This window comes from Polistes dominula, unplaced genomic scaffold, assembly GCF_049000335.1.
Source record: "Polistes dominula isolate Pdom_NZ unplaced genomic scaffold, Pdom_raw_medaka contig_77, whole genome shotgun sequence".
NCBI classification, from domain to species: Eukaryota; Metazoa; Arthropoda; class Insecta; order Hymenoptera; family Vespidae; genus Polistes; species Polistes dominula.
This window is the reverse complement of record NW_028301152.1, coordinates 9,422,363-9,444,645: the sequence shown is the minus strand read 5'-3', so window position 1 is coordinate 9,444,645 and position 22,283 is coordinate 9,422,363. Positions and strand designations below refer to the sequence as shown.

At 36.4% G+C, this 22,283-nt stretch overlaps 1 protein-coding gene across 1 annotated transcript in view; it reads right to left on the bottom strand.

Moving 5' to 3' along the window:
- Window positions 1–22,283, bottom strand: part of LOC107065938 (uncharacterized) — a 275,793-nt gene that overhangs the window by 29,290 nt on the left and 224,220 nt on the right. Inside the window, 1 exon segment of the mRNA XM_089178425.1 lies at window positions 4,892–4,989. Coding sequence (XP_089034551.1) covers window positions 4,892–4,989 — 98 coding nt within the window.

Sequence of the window (22,283 nt, the reverse complement as noted above, 5' to 3'; positions counted from 1 at the left end):
TGGAGTATATATATATTTATTTATTTATGTATATGTATATACGAAACGATAAGAAAAGTGAAACGAATAAATTCGTCGTTTCTCATCTTATTCGATGCTGTCTCGTACTCAACGAGGAAGCCCAAAATCGAGGTCTTTTTCCAGAGGGGAAATACGAGCTTTCGAAAGCCCGTATTTTCCGAGAGGAAAGATCCTCTGCTATTCGCGCGTTATTACGGCTCTAGAAGGCACGATTCACTCGCTCGAACATATGCGGCCAAGCTCCGCGTCTTTCCCTTATCCCTCCTTTACACATACATAACGTTGGTTCATGTATTTATGCATTTCCTACAACCACCATCACCACCACCAACCACCCGACTCTACTATTTCTTTTCTTGAATCTAAACTACTCTAATACTTCGACACGCATTTAACCAGTTAACTGAGTTTGACGAATATACTCGTCATGATTATTTGCTATTTAAATTTTAACATTTTTGAAAAACGAAACACATTCTCAAATTTTAAGATTAGTAAGAAGAAATTGAAGATTTTTAAATGACTATTTTTGTTTTTTATTCTTAAAGTTTATTTTATTTTCATAAATGAGCAATTTTAACCTCAAAACTCATCATCGGTCGATTCTTGCGACACGCAGCGGTTCAAAACGGAGCTCCACAGTTAATTGGTTAAACGTGTATCGCACTTGAAGTATTTGCAACGTCAATGATCGGCTCACTGTGTGTCTTTCTTCACGGTTTGAGAAAAAGGGGGACGTTAATAGACTGGAATGAAGGACGCGGAGGAGAGAGAGTTCATTGGAAAAACTATTCTTGTTAACGCTGTAAATAATAATCTAGTAGTTAACCGGTAGCTGCTTATCTTCTTTTTCATCTTGCAAACAACTCGATGCAACCAAGATATAATAGTAGAGCTATGTCCTGTCAAGAAAGAACAAAGTTTATAATTAGAAGCTTCAATAAATATATATTTTTAAATATATATAGTATAGATGTTGTTTTTCTTCTTTTTTTTTTCTATGATAAAATATCGATTGGTTGGAGCTGAGCGTTAAATAAAATGGAAAAGAAATGATTTTAATCAGCTTTTATATATTTTTTTCTCCTTCTCTCCGTCTTCTTACAACCCCCCACCTACCTTAGCTGCTTTCATTATTCAAGAGTCATATTTACTCATTGGATTCAATTCGGATTCACTTATGGTATGATTTACTGAAGGAAGAGGCGTACCTGGAACACCACCACCCGGTGATGGGAATTTATCGGGGGATGGAGGCCACCCTCTAAAAGCGAACGGAGTATAAGGAGAGAGATAGACTTTCCGAGAAGGAGGGACTGCAATGGAAACGGCGGACAACGAAGGGAGAAGAAGATAAAGGGCGCGTCCTTTCCTCATATTCTATATTCCGTATGCTGGCTCATGAAAGTCCTAGGGATACCTTCCGAAATTCAAATTTACAGCACGTGCTATACTCGAGTGACTCTAGTTGCATGACGATGCATATTAAGTTTTACCAATAAGTTTGATGTACGGAGAAGCAAACGATTAAAATCTTATTTCTAGTGTATCCATGTAATTTTTATTATCGTCGATTAACCCATCGTTTAAAAGATTCTCAAGAGAATAGAAACGTGCTTATAATGTTGGTAATTGAAACATAGTAATGTTTGTCGAAGGTTATTGAATTTCAATTCACCCTAGGTTATAAATATCAAATGACATATTGCTATACTTTTAAACGTATGTTATCGTTAAATCACTATGACAATAATTGTATTCGAAATACTATATATATAGTTACGACTATCGAAGCAAAAAAAACAAAAATAGGAATGAAAGCAAAAAAGCTACTCTGATATCAATAGAAATCTTATCGATATCCATTGGCCGATTTTGCTGATTCTATATTCGGACCCTTTCCGCTTGAAAATTTACTGGAAAACTTTTCTCCAGTTTTAAAGCATAGCCTCGTACTTTTTTTTTTACGATTGAGCTATTATTTCACTATTTCCTTGTCATAAACTTCGATTGTTTCTACGAGTCTACGAAGAGATACGTCTACTACTTGCGTATCTTAATGAAAATTCAATCAAAAAAAGTTTGTTGTTTTCTTTGAAGTTTTTATACGCGTTGAAAGATAACTGTTACACATACGAAAAAAAAAGATTGGTTAGAAAACAGGGAAAACCATTATGCTGATGTCTCAACATGTTACTCACCGAGGTACGGTGTCTTGGCCTTTGAATTTGTGACACTCCCCTTTTTTGCTACTCCACGCATTTTCGACAATGAAATGGCCATAACCATATACTGCGGGCTTTTTTTTGAGATATATTACAATGTTCTAAAGGAGAACGAGGTATCTTATTTTTGTATATCACTTGCGTATGTAACGGTATACCATGAAACATTGTCACATTCAACGGGTCAACTTTTTCTAGGCGTCTTAGCTCTGGCATGACGGTATTTATGTTGATGTTTTTTGATCAGAAAGCTTACATTTCGTTTATCGTGGGTGATTTAGAAATTGAACTATAATAAAAAATCAAGATAAATAACAAAAGTTTACTAAAATATTAGTAATTTTTAATTAGGAGTAAAGAAGGTGAAATGGTAATTTAAAAAGTATTCTAAAATTAAATAAAAAAAATAAATTTGCATAAATAAGAAATAATATATATATAAGGAAAGTATATATTATATAATATACTTATTTGATGCTATAATAAAGTAAAAAAAAATAATTAAATAAAAATTGTTTAATCATTTTTATATTAAAAAATATGATAATAAATTTGATACCATAGTGTAAGAATGAATTATGACATCATGACAATTTACCGAGATACTAACTCGTGACGCAAGTTACATGACAAACTCTATACAATATCTTAACTATGTTCAAACTAAACTTTCAAGAAGTATAAAAATATCTTCACAGAACTTATGGTCACTGAAAATAGATCGAGAAATAAAGAAAGCTTGGTGTTTTCATTTATTTGTTCATGGAATAAATAGTCGTTGCTTGATCACAAGAGTAAGGAGGGTTGGTGGGAAGGTGGGTGGAAGAGAGGGTAGAGAAGAGTTCGATGCTAGCAGGGATTGCTAGCAGGGTAAAAGGTGGAGACATACCCTCTTCCCTTGATTCCCTACGAACCCGAACATGAATTAAAGTTTTAATTTCTCTAAATCACTGTTCGCCCTTGAGCGCTTTCTACCAGACGGTCCGTTACTTATAGCTTTTGCCCTTTTACCGCTTACTCTCACCCCTTCCCACCCTCCCAGCTCTCTTTTTTCTCGTTTTGCTTCGATCTTACCACCGTCCGACCCTCTTAAATCGAAGGAAATCGATATGCACTTATCCGATGACTCTCGAGACTCGAATAACGAGTCGTCTTTTTTTTCCTCTTTCTTTTATCCTTTTTTTTTCAAGTAACCACGTAACTACCAATTTCATACCACTTATATCATCAATCGTTCGATACTTTTGGAATAAAAATAATATACTTATTAATAATACAAATGAAATATCCTCGTAATGAGAAATATGTTGGTAAATTTGAACAAAGGTTGGTTTATGCGAAAGTTCAGATCTTTATTCTCCCTTTTCGTTTCCATCTTCATCCATAGCACCCAAAAAACGGAGTGTAGGGTTGGTAGGTAGGTTGGTAGGTAGGTAGGTAGTCGTTCGTTTAAAATCATGACGTCGAATACGAAGGGTAGAGAAACGAGCTAGGCGTTAGCATTAACGTTAGGTTTGCGCCACCAGTAGCAACAGCAGCAGTAGCAACCGAGGCCACATCTACAAGAACTTCCTACACCCGTTTTCCCTTTCCCTTTACACCAAAGGTTTCTCTTTCTCGACCTCTGCAACGACGGCGACATATTGTTTCCATTCTCCTCTCTTCGGCTAAAGCGCAATAAAAAACTGGCATAAATATCGCCACCCTTGACGGGGTTGGGAAAGGGGGAGGAAGTGGAAGTGGAGGTGGGACGCTTACCAACACCACCTTCCCTTCAGTTTCGCCTTCGCAACAACCTCTACAGTTCTCACTTCTCGTACTCGGTGTTCTAACTGTAAGAACTAAGAGATACCGACACGAATGTGCGGTATCTGCTCTGGCGCGTATAAATACTACGAAATACCCTCTCCAAATTCTAGCGACTAATTTGTCTGAGTGGCTTTTTGGACTGTTACACGAAATAACTCCTAAAGTCCACCCAGTTACTTCTTTCTTTATCTTTTTTTCTCTCTCTCTTTCGCTTATTTACATTTGTTTTACATTATACAACTGTGGTCTTGTAATTAAGAATTGTTTAACAGTATTGAAACTATTAAAGATAATCAAATTTATTTTGGTTGACATACATACAAGTGATCAGCTGATTGAGACGAAAAAGACCTAGCTATTTGGGTTGGATTTTATTTGCAAAGACTAGTAAAGGATTTTACCTCATAACGGACTTCCTAAATTTTTAATATTCTTTCTTTTTTTTATCAAATTATTTGACATAACCTATATTACGTATAAAATGTTACTTTTTGTTCTCAATCCATCATATAAAATAGCATCATAATGTTATTATCCAATTATTAATAGTTTCTGTTTTAATTCGTTGTTAATTTATGTGTAATTATTTTAAATAAAGTACTTTAAATAAATATTGCAACATCATACCTTTCTTAAGTATATAGCATTATCATAGCAATGCAACATTATAGCATTTCTTCAGTACTATTAGTAGTTTGTGTTTTAATTCTTTGTGAATTCTGTGTGTTATTATTTTAAATAAAGTACTTTAAATAAATATTGTGATTAAACTCGTATCTTTATAACAATTATATTATATTATATTTAATTAATTATAATAATCTTAAGATACTTACAGCGTAACAGGTTCTTCAGGACTCGATGGGGAAATAGATAACGACGTTGTTGCTGTCACGCATCTTAACGTATTAGGCGATCTTACACGATCATCCACCTGAAATAAAAGAAAAGAAAACAGAATAATTGACATGGTAAATATTTCTTTACGTTTCAGGACGTTTACACCTGCTAAGGAAAAAGTTTTCTATTCGGTCACGCGATAATTTCTATTTCAGGAATAGAATAAAAGAAAAATAAGAAGAATAAGAATAAGAAGAAAAAAAAGAGAGAAAGCTCAGTCTGTGTTTTATCGTCGTCTGAATTCTTTTCGCGATCCTAGCAGTTTTCGATGGGGTTCCGAGCAACAGGTACAGCAAACATGTCCTCCAGGCATCATGCTCGAAAGAGCACACACGTGATTTATGATATAAGTGAGTTATCAAAACACCTCTTTTCCTTCCCTTCTGTAGTACGTTAAACGTTCGTGTGATAAAAAAAATAGAAAAGAAAATTTATCATTAATAGATAAGATAAATTTCTTTCAATGTTTATTGAAAATCTTACATTCAAAAAAAATTATTAAATTGTTTTTTTGGTCGGGGTTGAAGATAAAAAGGGACGTAAGTAAAATTACAGTTTACTTGTAATAATTGTATAAACATTTTAGGGTTGTATTATTATATGTTATATTATATTATTTTAGGGTTGATATTATTGATATTATCAATGAATCCCCATACATATTAAATTATTTTTTTCTGGGGGTGAAGTGGGGTGAAAAAGGTACTTAAATAAAATTACATTTTATTTGTAATAATTGTATAAATATTTTAAAATTGATATTATTGATATTGATATTGTTGATAAGTCCTTATATAAGAAAATGGAAAAAACTATTTTTTCTGGTCATTTAAAAGATTCACGATTTTAAAAGAGATTAATAATGACAGTGAAATCCTCTAGGACGATCGTGGTATAGAGGGAAACACAAAAGTAGCCTCGGGCAAGTGGACTAAACTCACACCGACATCAATCTGAACGAACGAGTATCTCTCGCCCCCTAACGAGCCACCGAGTCATATAAATTTTATTGCTATTTCATAAATCCTCCCTACTACTAACGTGAATATAACCATCCAAGAACTCTCCGAGAGATTATCAGAAATGTATAAAGTTACGCGAAATGTTATCCCTCTCCTCCACCTCCTCCTCTTCCCCCATTACGATTTGATTCTATTGTTCAAAAAGCTTAAGTTAAAAAAATGATTTTTGTTAAGACGTTTACTATTATTATTATAATTATTATAATACTATACTAAACAAAAATTCTACAACTGGTTTTTTTTGGGTGGAGGGAGAGGGGGCCTGATTTTCTTCTTCTCAGTTTTAGACTTTTCCACGATTTCGAAAGGAAATTCTTAAAATCATCCTACCCTTCTCATTTCCTTCCTACCAAAAGCTCGTAGACCAAGAGGGTTCTGATTTACATTTCTTTTTCTCGACGACATAAAAATTCCGCAACGATAACTTCCTTTGTTCAACCCCTCTGCGGTTTTGGGTACGACCCAAACCCCTGTGGCTTCGAGAGAGAGCTGCGGGGCGTCGTCGTCGTCGTCGTCGTCGTCGTCGTCCTCGTCGTCGTAAGGCTCGTCTAGTTTTTCGTTTTTATTACATTTTTCCTTAATTAAAGGTACCTCTTTCTCATCGGAGGGTAGAAGGGGGGTATAAGAAGACTAAGTTTCGATCGAGTATATAAATTTCGATACGTTTCACTTGAATTTGTAAAAAAACATTTTGTTTTTTTATCTCAAAAGTTACATTGCTACATTGTAAGTAATTTTTTGATAGAATTCATGTATTTTTTCTTTTATTCTTTTTTATAAACAAAAAAAACAATTTGACAAAAGCCTTTGATTTATCGAGTATCATTTACCTAGAATTTTACAGATTTCCTTTAATAATGCAAATCCATGGGTCCTGATCACATCGTTCGTTAGATTGAGTAGAATCGGTAGAATACTATTGCTACGACCGATGAGAGAATTTACAGAGAGAGAAAGAAAGAGAGAGAGATGTAAAGAGTAAAAGAGATAGAAAGAGAGAAGTAGGATCGAAATGTAATTAAGAGAGCAAATAATCCGAGCTGAACAAACTCCGTGAAATGGATCAAAGAACTCGCGAACGAAAAAGGAAGGGAGGGGGCAGGGAGAGGGGAGGGGGAGCAAAATAGATGGAAGAAGGACTAACGTATATGTATAATGTACTACATTTATATATATATATACACACATCGATAGAAAGGCGTGTCAGGGAAGGTACCAGGATGAACTACGAGAAATTCGCCCTCGTCCTGTCGTCGACCTGTCTAGGTTGAAGGAGTAGGGCAACGAGAGGTCTCGGCACAGACCCTCGATAAATATTTCCGTCAAGTGACCGGGGAGTGGAATTCAAAGAGAGTCGAAAGGTGGAATCGAGAGGAACGGACGGCATACGTCCTTCTCTTTCTACGAAGGAAGGTTCGGGACTGTTAGAAGAGAACAGGGGTAGGGTGTATGAGAGAGAGAGAGGGGTGGAAAAAGAGGAAAGAGGCTAGAGGCCAGTATATTTGCGTTACGTTACGTAGTTGCGCGTTTAATCAGCCGTGTACTCAGAAAAGGGCGCGTTTGAGGGAGAAAAAGGAAGAAAAGGGAAAGGGACGAGAACGAATGGAGGTGGAAAGAAGTGAAAGAGTACCTACCCGTTGACTTGTGGATATCGAAGAAGGAGCTAGAGGATGAGTCCAAATAGTCTTCTCGTTGCCTTTTGTGAGTACCAAAGAGGAGACTAGGTTTTTATTGTCAAATTGTACTCTGTCGTCGTTGGGTTACTTTAGGATCTCCAATGAGTCATCTCGTATAAAGTCAAGGGTAATTAATTTTTTTTAAATGGTCTACTAGGGTGTCGTCTTTCGATGAATCGATTATGTTCTTATGGTTTGTTATCTAGGAATAAATAAGTGTAGTTTCTCATTTGTATGAAATTGAAAAAAATAGGTGAAGTTTGAGAGTAAAAAATAGAAAGAGAAGGTTTAAGTATGTATATGTGTAAGTATATGTGTGTGTGTGTGTATGTGTGTGTGAGCCTACGAAACGTCGATGGCGTGACAGATTGCCTATAGTATTTTCCACCACATACATCATTGGCACCCGCCAGCCCCTTAGTTCTACTTCACTGCTCATCGTTGCCATCTCTCTTAATTAGCATCGCCTACCAATCTACCTGCTGCCTTACCGTTCAGAAAATTTTATCGAAGCGTATTTTTTTCCTTTTTTTTTCGTATGATATATATAATATATATATATATTTTTTTTTGCATTATATGTATTATATATATATATATATGATTTGCATATATATGCAAAATCAATTCGCCGATCCTTGGTACAAAAAAATAAAAAATTTCAATTATTTTTGAAAATAATAATCTTATTTTACAATAAATTTATTTCTCGCAATTCTAAGATAAGAAATTTTCTTTCCTTGATATTCCTACGTAGATAAATATATCGATAAAATATAAAACAGAAAAAAAGGAACAAAAAGAAAGGGTCAGTGACAAAGTGTAAACCGCACTTTCATCGTCAGGGATACGATTAGGGAAAAAATCGTGTTGTTTTAAGGGGAAGTGAAAATTAAATACCGCGGTGTGTCCAACCCCATAGGTCCGGTCACCTAATAATTCATACGAGGAATGTAAAAAGGGCTGGCCCTTTTTTCCCAAGCAAGCTAGACGAGAGAGAAAGTGAGAAGGCTAAAAAAAGGGGTAGAAAAAATACGGGCTCGTATTTATCTTGAGATTTGTAACCGCCTTGGTCTCGATATTTATTGGCCCTTTTATCAGATAGGGATATCTCTATACCTTGACAGATCATTCAACTTTATTATGTCTCTTTCTATCTATCTATCTTTCTGTATTTATAGTGAAATGATCAATTGCATTTGATAACGAGTTAGTTATCACAGTTAACTGGTTAAACAAAATGAACGAATGTTGAATGAATTATTAACGTTAAAGAAAAATTCTTTTTGAAAATATTTCTAGAAGGGTAAAATAAACTTGGCAGCAAATGAAACGGTGTTAACGTTCTTAGAAAGGGTAGGCTGGCAAGGAACGTGTCTCATCGTGGTAAATACATAAAGAAGGATCTGGAGTGCGCATAGTCCTCTGTAAGGGTGCACCTACGGCCTAACTACCTACCAACCGAGGTCATATTTGGGATTACGGAGACGGCGGTTGCAGCCTCTCAAGGATGATAGTTGCGAGCGTAGAAGAGCTGCCTTGCTTAACCCAGCCCCATTATCTTAACAAATCTAATCTCGCGGTGGGTGTTTATAAATGTCTTGTTTTCCGCAGAAGGCAGGATGGCAGACGGAGGAAAGGACGAAGAAAGGACGAAGTGGGAGTACTGAGCTTGCCTGGATTTTCTCAACCCCTCGTTACCAGAAGTTGGAAATACAGTTGCACTTCTTGAATCTGGAATATTCTAATGTGTATATGTGGAATAAATAAAAAAAAGAAACATAATTGGGAAATTTGTTTTTTTCTTTTTTTATATTATTTATTTGGAAGTTTTACGAAATTAGAAATATTTGAAAGACTATAGTTCAAGTTAAAGTATGATAATTTAGTTAAAGTATTTATATAACTATATAGTATATAAAATACGGTATAAAATACTATACAATATAAATACTATATAAAAACTATATATTATATAATTATATAAATATTATATATAATTATTATTATATATAATTATATAATAATATTTAGTATATTATTATAATTATATTGTATTATTAGTATATAATTATTATATGTAATTATATAATAATATTTCAAATGTTCTATAGGATTTTTTATTTAACCTATTTAATATAAAATAAATACAAAATAAAAAATAAAAAAATTAACACACATAGAAATAATTATTCTTTATAAAAGTATCAAATTATTTTGACATCTTTTACTTTCATGTTAAGAAATAATAAAAATTGTTCCTATTTTAAGATGGGTGGTGTTCAGGAGTAACTCTTTCGCTTTAAATTTTCATTCGAAATCTTCGAGAACGAGCACGAGAAGGAGGTTACATCAGAGACTTGTTTCGTCCTCGAAGCTAAGGTTGAGGCTCTATTCCATCCTAACTCGTCTCGAGCGTAATTTGCACACAAAGTGCTGAGGAGGAGTAGTACTATGCGGGGTGCCAGTACCGCGGGTATATGTATATGTATGTTATATACACATTGTACCCGAAGACATTATGCTAACATCCTTTCCCCACGTGAACAACCATTTACTTCGCACGGTTATTAAAAATGTGCATGTTTATAATGTTACTAGTTAATTCGAGCAAAAAAAAAATATAAATCTGAAATACTATGAAGAGTAAAAAAAAAAATGATACAAGATCATTATGCTATATATCTGAAGATGTCATACGTGCGTTAATGTTGAGAGTCGACTTGTGATTAAGACGCAAGACGACGTTTCTCTACCAGGTAATAAAAAGCCTGTCACGTAGCATTAGCTTCGAAGATGGAAGGGAAAGGAAGAAGGTAGACCAAGAAGTTGAGGAGACTACGACGACAAAGAAGAATAAGAAGAAGGGAAAGAATACTGATTCATTATTCAATCTGGGTCGAGTGATTAGCATGCGCCGGTGCCCAACGTACCTTGGATCCTTCTAAATAATGTAAGGCGTTCTGCCGCAAGGAGGTCTACATAGGTTGCCATCGTCTTTGTGGACGTTCCAAACTCCTCATCTTGTATTACGTTGTTTCTAACTTTAACATGATTTTTCTAATATTCCATTTATAAAATAACAAACATGATTGTCACTAGTACAGTGAATAGTCAATAGTAAAGTAGATCAAATCGGTTTAGATTCCTAAATATATTGGGTTGGCAAGAAAGTAATTTTGATTTTCTAGTGTGAAATAAAACTTAATTGTTTATTTTTACGTTTATTTAAAATTATACGGAATTTTTTTCTATAGCAACTTAAAAGTGTCAACTAGTAAACCTCAAAAGAAAAAAATTCATAACGAAACAAACATAACGCTATTTATTAGTGCAAGCCGAAATTATTTTCTTGCTAACCAAATATTTAAGCTTACAATTGGGTAGATAAGAAAGACCTAATAATCTGAGACAAGTAAAATAAGTATGAAATAGTTTTGTCGAGTAACAATGATAAAATTTCATCTGTTTTGTAGTCTTGAAACGACTTGAAAGAAGACCGCAGGATAAAACATTTTTAATATCATTAAGTAGGGAATCTCTCTGCGGTACTGGCCCTTTTCTCGTCCTTATTCCCCCCTTGGCGTCGCCATCCATGGTGGTCTCGGCTTGAGATCTGGATGTAAGAAGGGTTGTATTCAGCTTGCCTCCAGGGCATGTTAATGCACTCCAAGATCTTAGCACTTACACTCCAACACGCCCGTCCTCCTTCTCCACCTCATCCTCATCCTCAAGTTCCTCCTCCTCCTACTCCTTTTCCACCTCCTCCTCCACCTCCAACGTCGTTGCCGTCGTATTCCTGCTTTTCCATCCCCAGCCATTTTCTCTTTCTCTTAAACTACCCCCGACCAAGACTCCAACGCCTCCAGAGGGCTTTCACGGACGACGCCTTAAATCCGGATCTTTGCCCTCCTCCGACCACCCTCTTACCCTCCTTGCCTACGTCTCCTCACGCTACTCTCTTTCTCTTATCCTCAGAAAACCTTTCTCTTTGGCAGCATCGTTATTCTATCTCGAACGATGTAAGAAAGAAAGCGGATTTTCGAAAATATCAAGCATCGCGTAGTCAAATCATTTTTATTGTCAATAAGACTATCGTGTCAGAATATAAAATAAAAAGGTTTATACTACAATAAAATAGTTTGAGAAAGAACTTTAATAGAACTTTCAAGGAAAATTCTTTTTTTTTTTCTAAAATCTATTAAAATGCTGTTCTCACTTTTCATTAGAGAACCTTCCTTACGCACGAACGAATAACTTTTTGACGAAGGAGAGAAGAAGAAGAAGTCATTGCCATCGTGAAGGATTCAGGATTGAAAGAGAAATGGGTGGAAGAAAGTGGGACGAAAGGGAAGGACGAGTGAAAGAGTGAGCTGGCAGAAAGAAATCTTAATTAACGAAACCATTGTTTCGGTCGTGAAAACTCAACGAAATTTTAGCAGGCAGATCGAGCTTTCTCTCTCCAGAAAAAAAAAAGAAAAAAAGTATAAGAAGGAAAGAAGTGAGAAAGAGAGAGAGAAAGAGAGAAAAAAAGAAGAGTGGGAAGAGATCGTCTGGTCGGAGGAATATAGGGTGAGTGGAAAAAAAAGGGTACTTTTTTCCAAGGCCAACAGATAGGACGGACGGGGCCGCGTTGGCCGCGTCGGCCACTGGCGGTGGTGCGCACAAGGGCACACAAAGCCCTTGACGGATGAGTAGCCACCGTGGTGTAGCACAAAGCCCGCGTTTACGAGTGACCACCTGTTGAGGGTCCTGCACGCACCTGTGTACGCACACATAGCACATTCATCCTACGTGAGCCACCCTACAAACCTTTGCTCACGTATACGGATGATATTTTCATCCACGATTAGAGAATCGATGGAATTACCGATAACATATTTTATATGTGTGTATATATACATCTATCAAGCTTCCCAACTGCTTGTTTCTTTTTCATTTTCTGTTAAATGACATTTTATTTCGAGCTTAAGTTAGAACGGGTTTAGAAACTTTTGAACAAAGATGACAATTTTGACAATAAATAAAAAATAAATATATTATGTTGGAATGATGCAATCATTTATACAAATAAATAAATAAATAAATAAATATATATATTTATCTTGCGATTATTTAAATAATGTAAATGGTTTATTCCTAAAGAAGAAATTTCGTCAAATGTTTAATTTTAAATATATTAACACATAATATTGAAAAAAAGTCCATTTTAACAAAACAATAAATATTTCTTTCAACGATAGATTTAGTCACGTTAAAACATCCGAAGAAACGTTGTCGAATGGTCACCTGGGTAGTCAACAATTCGAAATGCTTTCCAGGTTCATCGGTAAAGCGTACCAGCGTTAACAATCGCACCAAGCCCCCAGCGGCGGGTTCTGAAACGGTTGAGCGACGTTGCGAACGCGGAAAAGTGCTTTGCCGTTTTTACCGGTCGACCGCTCGTCAATCCGCAGAGAGATCGGAGTGCTCTCTTTTTTCCTCTCTCTTCCTCTCTCTCTCTCTCTTTCACTATACCGCTCTTTTTTTCCATCCCTGCCGTTCCGTTCTATCTCTTTTACTCGTGCGCGTTTTGAGAGCCTCCTGCCATGACTCAACCGCAAGCAGAGAACGACAGGGACGCTTTATTTCCAACCACCCATCCCTCACCCCCTTCAACCCCACAACCTCCCACACCCTCGTCGCAATCGTTCCATTTGTTTCGCAGCCGGCATGCATTGCTCGCGGCGACGAGGTTTCTCTCCTGCCTTCTCTATTTATCTCCACCTCTTCTTCCCACTTTCCTCTCATTCTCCCTACCTTCCTCTCTCTCTCTTTTTCTATCTATCTATGTTTTAGCTCTCTCTCTCTCTCTCTTTCTCTCTTTTCCTCTTTTATTGTAAAACGAGTAGTAGATTTGAGCCGCGGACGAATCGACCCAACGTTATCTCGACGTATCCTCACGCAGGTACGCATTTAAAACGACACTACTATAACCCGACAATATTTATTCTCCGTGCTAACTTCTCCATTTTGACGAACGACGAACGACGATGAACGCTATCGCTTGAGCTTACCGTACCTACTCGTGAGAAGCTTTCTACGTAATAAAAAGTACAGTTAAACTGTATTTTTACTCTGTTCTAGATTATAACACTAGGAAAAATTCAATGCTCAAAAATACCAAGAGAAAAGTAGAAGTATTATTTTTTATTTTAATATATGTTCCCCCCCCCAACAACAAATGTTGTTCTAAATTAACTTGTTATCAATTGTAAGATGATTATAATTATTTTATGATTTTTTATGCTTCGATAACAACATGTTTTAGATGTCAAATAATATGAGAATTATATTATTGATAAGATAATTATAGATTGATGTTCATTAACGATACTAAATTGTTCCATTCATCATGTATTTCAATATTCCAATAATGTCTTGTCAAAACCCTCGATTACAAATTTCATTTTCTGGTACTACATCTTCACCAATTTGCTGTCATTTCCATCTAAGTGTTCTATTGTCAACCATGATCGAATATCTGACGTTTCTAACATTGACAATAATGTTTAATCGATGAGTGTTTAAAATATAATTATAATATATAATTATTCCTAATAATTATAAACTATATTCTATTATATTATGTTTTTGTTAGTTATAATTGTTTGTCTGCGATTAACATCGAAACTACTTAACCAAATTAAATAGAAATTTATTTATTTTATTTGATTTTCTCTAACCTAGAAGATTGATTAATTTATTTAAATATTTATAATTTTTTTATAGTCAATTTACGGATATATTATTTAAGGCTATCTTAGACCCTTGGTTCTATTAGTATACAGTAATATATAAGATGGCACTGAATTATAATTTTATAATAAATATAAATGATATATTAATATTAAAAGAAAAGTTATAGTTGATATGTTTTAGATTAAATTAAATAATTTTCATTTATTATTCATTTATTATTCATTTATTGTCTCCATAGCGGAGCACTCAAGTGCAAAGGGTTAAATAATATCCGAAGATTCACAAAAAATAGTTTTCGATAGTTTTCGATTGATCGCTAGCGCAGAAGAAGAAAAAGAAGAAGAAGAAGAAAAGAAAAAAACCGTTTGAACGTCTCAAGACGATCGTCAATGTCGATCTCGAAGTTGAAGAAAGTCTTTTACCTCGGAAGAGGGATTGAAAGTCTGCCATTCGAAAAGGGGATGGATGGTTGCATCGAAAAGCAATCGACGTAGGAAGTGGTACGAGTAGACGAACGACTTGGTAAGCTTTTTTCAACTTCTATCTTCTAGCGATAGAAGAGGTCGCTGTTTAAAGTACCGATTCGTTAATGATAGTCCAACCTTTTCCAAAATTTCAACTCTTCTTTGCATTTGCTTGCATCTGATGGTTGCAACAACTTGACTTCAACCCTTAAATTGATATTACATATAATTTTCTAGTTCTTTCTAGTTATTTTTTATTTTTTTAGATATATGTACTTATATCTTTTACGATATCTTTCAACTATGTTTTATATACACGCGTTATTTTAATTAAATAAAACCATCAACAAACAATGTTACCTTGCAGTTCTTAGAAAAGAAAAACTACCACTCTGAACGTCCTTTTTCTTTTTGCTTTTTGATTCCTTCTGTCTTTTCTCAATATTTTCCTCTCCCCCTTTTACCCCTTTCATCGGGTGATTCGCGCTTGAGAAAACTTCGAAAACTTCCTTGATCGCATAATACTTCGTTCGAAGTTTTCGGTCATTGCACTCGATGGATGTGGTCACTGTCATTTTACGAAGAATATATTTTCTTTTTTTTCTTAAAGATACGATAATATAAAAATGTAATTTTTATTTTGATAAAAGACTCAAAAGACGATATAACATATTATTATTATTATTCGGAACAAAAAGAAATGATTTAAGCTTTGGTAGAGTGAAAAGAATCTAAGATCTCGGTTGGTATTCAAATCGATTACAGGAGAGAAAAGGGGGCAATGTAAAAATTATGCAAATGTCGTTTACAAGTGAATAGGACCATCGCAGCGAGCGAGGTTACAATTAGGCAGGAGCCAATTCAATATCGAAAGCCATCCGAGGGAATATTCAACGGGACCGGTATTAAATGTCGGCCGGTCCCGTTTCAAAAGCAAAGGTCGAATTCGCGTTATCTCCTACCTCTCAACGTGCACGTTGCTTGCTTGCTTACTTACTTTCGTGAGAAAGTCGATTAAAGAGATTCATTTACTTTTTTAAAAATGTTACGCATAAAAGAACCCAACGAAAAAAATATCAAGAGCAAAATAATATTACGGGGGATTGGGGGTTGAGAAGAAAAAAAAACAATAAGAATAATAATTTTTAAATAATTTGTAATAGGTATTGCTTTTCGTTTGAATCTCTCAAGAGATTCATACAGACAAGGATACATCTCTTGAAGAGGGCTTCCGCGTTTAAAGCATCGATGGAATTACCGGCGGGTGATGAGTTTAACGGATGGGATAGAAGAGGAGACGAGAGGTCTCTTCTTTCCTCATCCTTCGAGATATACCACCCTTATTCTCTCTCTCCCTCTCACAAATATATATACACACACACACACACACACAAACACCCACACTTGTCTATCTATCTATCTTCGCAACTCTTCCATCCTACGTTTAACTCGACATCAGCAGCAAAGACAGTGATGCACGTCGGCGTAGTCTTTCGTTCAACTTATTCGATCAATTTATTCGATCTCATTCAAATTATTTCGATATTTTGATATAAAAAAATAAAGACAATCTTTACAGAAACAGAATAAAAAAAGATAAAGATAGGATAAGTATTAGAGATTTAAAGATTTTCGTGAAGACGTCGAACCTCTTCGTTCTTACCGACTTTGCTCTTACCCCTCTTCTCATCTACATATGTTTTCGTCAGCTGTGCTTTGTTTCTCGAATAAGAGCTCATTACGAATGCAAAACCGTCCCATTCATATTCAAAATTTTATATCTCGAGCGAGTACAACCCTGATCCGGCTAATTTATTCGTCTTCGATCCGCGGAACACCGCGACGAATTCTATGACTTTCTTCGTTTCTCATTTTTACAGCATTTTTTCCCTTGGAATCTTACGTCATCATAATAAGCGTACAAAGCTTTCTGCGATGATGATCAATTCATATTGTTTTATTTTTTTTGTGTGTAATCATTTTTGAAAGGAATGAAGAAAATCCAATTAAACGTCGACATACCTGTGAGAAAGTTCAACATCGATCGAAAGATAGTTACAACGAACGAACGAACGAACGAGAGATAGAACTTTTCGGTTAATGAATATTTTCGTTATTGCATTCCACCTGTATTAGAGACGATTAAAGGACTACAACTTTTCGAGGATAGATACAGACATAGAGTAAAGCTTACATCCGGTTTAAACTCCATCCTCCAGTTCACCACTTTCTCACAACGTTTCTCTTTAACTACTCGTCGTCGTACCGCCTCTCGTCGAAGAGATAATCATATTAGCCTCGCTATAACTTGTCTATGCATAAGCATAATACCATGGCGTTGTGGTCCTGGGATCCTGGCCAGGATACGACGTATATTTTACGCGCTCTGCTCGAGCGTACGCGCACCCTCAGAAACACCGCCAGCCAGCCAACCAACCAACCAACCAACCAACCAACCAACCAACCAACCAACCAACCAACCAACCAACCAACCAACCAACCAACCAACCAACCAGCCAGTCAGCCAGCCATCCAGAACCCGGATGTTGGCTGTTGCTCAGAGAAACAAGGAGCCCGAACTGTGTAAAAGAGAGAACGCGTAAGGAGTAGGTGCAACATACAACGTTAATCAGCCTAATTGAATTAAGCACGCGCGACTGTTGTAATTATGACTATTTATAATGATTTCACCGCTGTATCTATCTTACCCTTACCTTTCTACCAACCCCCTGCACCCACCCATTAACGCTAGGCTACGGGATGAATATTAGTTTACACGCACGTACACTGACTATTACTACATAACGTTTCAAATCCCCTACCTCCTCCGTGTCATTAAACGTTTGACGCGGTCGAGCACTTCGCGTTTCGCGTATTGCACATCGACGATATTAAACACAAAATAATTGTACGAAATGTATTACAAAGTATTATTTCACGTATGACGTATTTAGTTAGTTATTATACATTAAATTAATAAATAACAATCAACAATGAAGCTGACTATTGTCCTAGGTATTCTGTTGTTCAAAACTAGTTCCTAAAAATAAGGTGAAGCGTTCCAAAAAATTGTCATTAGGAAATTTTATTGTTTAGTTGCGTACACAACACTCTTTCAACGTTTTCAAGTTTCTCACATCGTATGAAAAGCACGTGTAACCTATTTAACCAGTTAGTGTTCTCCCCCTTTTCTTTTTTTTTCCCCTCATAAAAAGAACGTGACGAAGAAACGTAGAGAGATATAATGAAAGCGAGTGTTTAGTTGGGATTTCCGGACGAGTCGGTCTCTTTGTTCATCTCATACTCAGATTCCTTTCTCTCTCTTAATGTCTCTCTCTTTCTCTCTTTCTACTTCCTTTCTCTCACCATTTTGTTCGTTCTCTCGTGCGAACGCTTCGGCACGCATCAGAAGTCGTACTTCATTAAGTCAGTAACACTTCTTCCAGCCGCGTTACTCATCCCTTTCAAGATGGACTATATAGGAGAAGGAGGGGAAGATTGAGAGGGAGTAAGATTAATTGCATTCCGCTAAGAAGAGGCGTATTTTAAACCAAACCGCCGTGCCCGCGTAGAAGCATTGAGAAGGAGGAGGAGGAGGAAGAGACTTCAAGGGAGGAAGTAAGGAAGGGTGGAAGGGAGGGAGGGTGGGATAAGAAGAGAATAAGAGGAGAAAGACAAGACAAGAAGAGGAAAGACGAGGTGGAGTCGAATTCCTGCCACTGATGGAAGAGCGATTCTCTCTTTGCCTGAAGGCAGCCTGTTAGAAAGACAGAGAACTTGCTGAGAGGCTTCACTTGGTTTAAAGGAGAGGGAAAGAGAGAGAGAAAGACTGAACGCCTTAGGCCTTGTTGTATTTATCATATAATTACCATAATAGAGCCCTGGAATCAGCCGCCACCGCCACTAACTCTACTACCCCTACCAAGGTGCCGACCATCTCCCTCCTACCCTCTTTTCAGTTCTACCATCAGCCTCTTCCCAGTTGGCAGCCGCCACTACCGCAAATTGGAAACTCTCGAATACATTTTCCCTTGGTCGACTACTCGCTGTACTTGGAATTGTTCCTCGTGAGATGTCCACCGTCGACGGGTATGTATATATGTTTGTATAATATGTATATATGTATGTACTCCTAACGCAAGAATGTTAACGACAGAGAATGGAATGGTATAAGGGGGTAAGAGAGAGAGAAAGAGAGAGAAGGACGAGCAGTTAACAGTGAAATTCTACGAATGGATGACGTCAAGCGAGTCGAGAATTGGACGAGTATTGTTGTCTCCTAGACTTGCGTTTCCTCAAAGTAAAGACCGAATAATCGGTGATAACAAACTCGAGGTCCAGTGTGTGTCGACGTTCAGATTTGAAATTCGAAGTGATACAAATTACATAACAACGTTACGTGTTACTCTCTCGCTCTCTCTTTCTGAGATATTTTTCAGTTAACGTTTAGATATATACATATATATATATATATATATATATATATATATATATATATATATATATATATATATATATAATACATACATGCATGCATATATACACTAGGGAAAAGTTTAGAGTAGGACTTTATGAATTTCATGCTAGAAGCAAAATAATAACGATAACGATGGCGACGTAGGCACCGCAACTTCGTCTATGGCAAATGAAGAAATTCATATCACATTTCCCTGGTCGTTTTAGAAACTATTTTCAAGGTCTATTTCGAGACCTTGTTTGTATTCTCTCTTCTCATTGAGATATCGACTGTGACGGGTAGGTACGTCTTCGCATAGAAGACGAGTCAGCTTATGGTCTTTCTATTTTTCATATTCTTTTCGAATTTCAATCCCCCTCCGTTTCTTTAGTCGAATGGTAATATTCCCTGATATCTTCGCAATTCTTCGTGATAATTCCATTGACTATAGTTTTTCAATAAAATCGTATCTCTCTATTCAACTTTTATTACTTACTTTACGAGGTACGATCGATCGATCGTCATCTAGAATGAAAATAGATTCCATTAGGAAATAAGATACCAAACAAATGCAAAATAAAAAATAAAAAATAAAAAATATAATAATAAATGTATATAAAAAAAACCACGTCAATTTTAGAGTGCTTTTCTATGTTGTAAATTTTTTAAATAAAAAATTTTTTTTGTTATAGAGAAATACAGCCTGGTTTTTATTTCTAAAGCCAATTTATCAAACATCCAAAAACCAATTAGAGAAGAGATAGTTTAAAATGGATATTATTATAAGAAATGAATTGTTTACGAATTATTTTCTTCATTAAATTTTTATCATTATGAAATATCGATAAAAGCAAACACACCTTTCTTCGAGTATCGAGAAAACCTACCTACCTACCTACCTACCTACCTATCTACCTACCTACCTACCTACCTACCTACCTACCTATCTACCTACCTACCTACCTACCTACCTACCTACCTACCTACCTACCACCATCATTATCATCATCATCGTCAACAACGATCAACTCTCCCTTTTTGGTCTCGCCGACCCGCTTTTCTGGTCACCGATGTGCAACTCGGTGGAAAGATATTGCAGCTAAACACTGAGTTCTTTGATGCCGTCACGACTACTACCCTTCCGGGCTTTTACCCTACCAGCAGATAATTAACGTTAAAGGTTAATTTCGTAAAGGGTGGTGGTGGTGGTGGTAGAAGATAAGTATGAAACATTGCTACACGATGGATAGAAGTAACTTACACGAATATTATTACACTTTAATTCGAGTATCACGAAATGATATATATTTTATCAACAAATAGAAACTGCAAGTATTGACATTAACTTTTCCTCGAATGTAACTAACGATTTCAAGTGTGTTTAAAAAGTTAACATATAAAATAGAGTTATAATAACCTCGATGTGTTATAACAAGGATAATGGATTTTCATTTTGAAAAAAAAAAAAACAGTAAAGAAACGAGCTCCGGTTAACTGTAAAAAATGAAAGTCCAAATATGATATTTTCACACGACCCCTTTCGCACTTGAGATTCTTCATACTTCAAAGCTACGCGTTAAGGGTGAAAATGAGAGAAAGAGAGACAGGTGAAGGAAGAGAAAGAGAGAGTCACGCGGGACGCGTAAAAACGTCTAAATTGCGCGTAAATAATTATATTTGCATATTCATTGAAAGGTAAATATTTAATGCCGACGTGGCAGAGAAAGGGGCAGCGTGAAGTGTAACGTATATGTGTAGAAAGAGAGGAGGAGGAGGAGGAGGAGAGGTTCAGGAAGGAGTTCGGGGGAGGAAAAAGGAAGGATGGGGGTTTCTCCAGTGCCGTTGGCCGGCCACCACGCACATGAGTCAGCCAGAGGAAAAGGGGTTGAATATACATCGCGGATCGTTGGAAATTTTAGCTTAATTTTACTTAACTACACCGGCTCCGTTCTCCCGGACATTGTGAAAGGGGGTGGGCAGGTTGGTTTGCTACAGGGACAAGTGTTATTTTTGTAATTCCGAGCGGTGCTAATGGGAGGGAGACCTTGGCTTAACTCCCGACGGCCAACAAAAGAGAGTGTTTACCGCAAACGATGGTTACACGAATCCATAAGAGAAAGTAACGTTCTATCAGGAGTCACTCAGTGGTTCCGTGTAAGTGGAAACCAACAGACCGAGATTACACCGAAAGTAATCTTTGATTGGGGAAAGTATTTTCTACAACAAAATTGTCATTGGTTACTCATTAATTTATATATTATACTAAGTAGAAATATAGATAATAATAAATTAAAAGAAGAGTTCATAAGTTGGAATGTAGAACGTATCGGTACACGAGCTTTTGGTTAGACATTAGGTAGAGGATGCGAAAAGGGGGATGCTTGATGAAATTCCAACGGAAAGTAAAGCGAATATCGAGCCTCGCAAGTTACATCGAAGAAGGAGGAAGTGAAAGAAGAAGAAAATAGGAAAGAGTGAGTGAGAGACGCGTATCGAGCGTGAATATTACATCGATCAGAGTTTGATGAGGAGTAAAACCAGAGGGTGAGTGGGGGTCAGATATCAATAGGAGGGATGATATCGCCTATTATCGAACGAAACACCTGAGCTCTTTGCTCAAGGATCCTTCTCTCTCTCTCTCTCTCTCTCTCTCTCTCTCTCTCTCTCTCTCTTCTATACCTTCATGTACCGAACACTCATTGACTATATGAAAACGAACACGCACTCCGGCTGTTGACTGCGGCCCGGGGCTTTGCGGTGAAATTACACGGGTTCTCGTATTATCTGCTCCTAAATTATTCTCCGCTAACCACAAAAATACCTTTCCGCAATGGTTTCCCCTCTTCGTCGGGGCTCACTTTCTACTACCGAGCTTTTCTTTCTCTATTTTAGGCACATTTATCAGCTATCCGAGGTTATCGTTTTAACCACATTTGTTTGTGTATTTAGGTCGATACACCCTATCATAC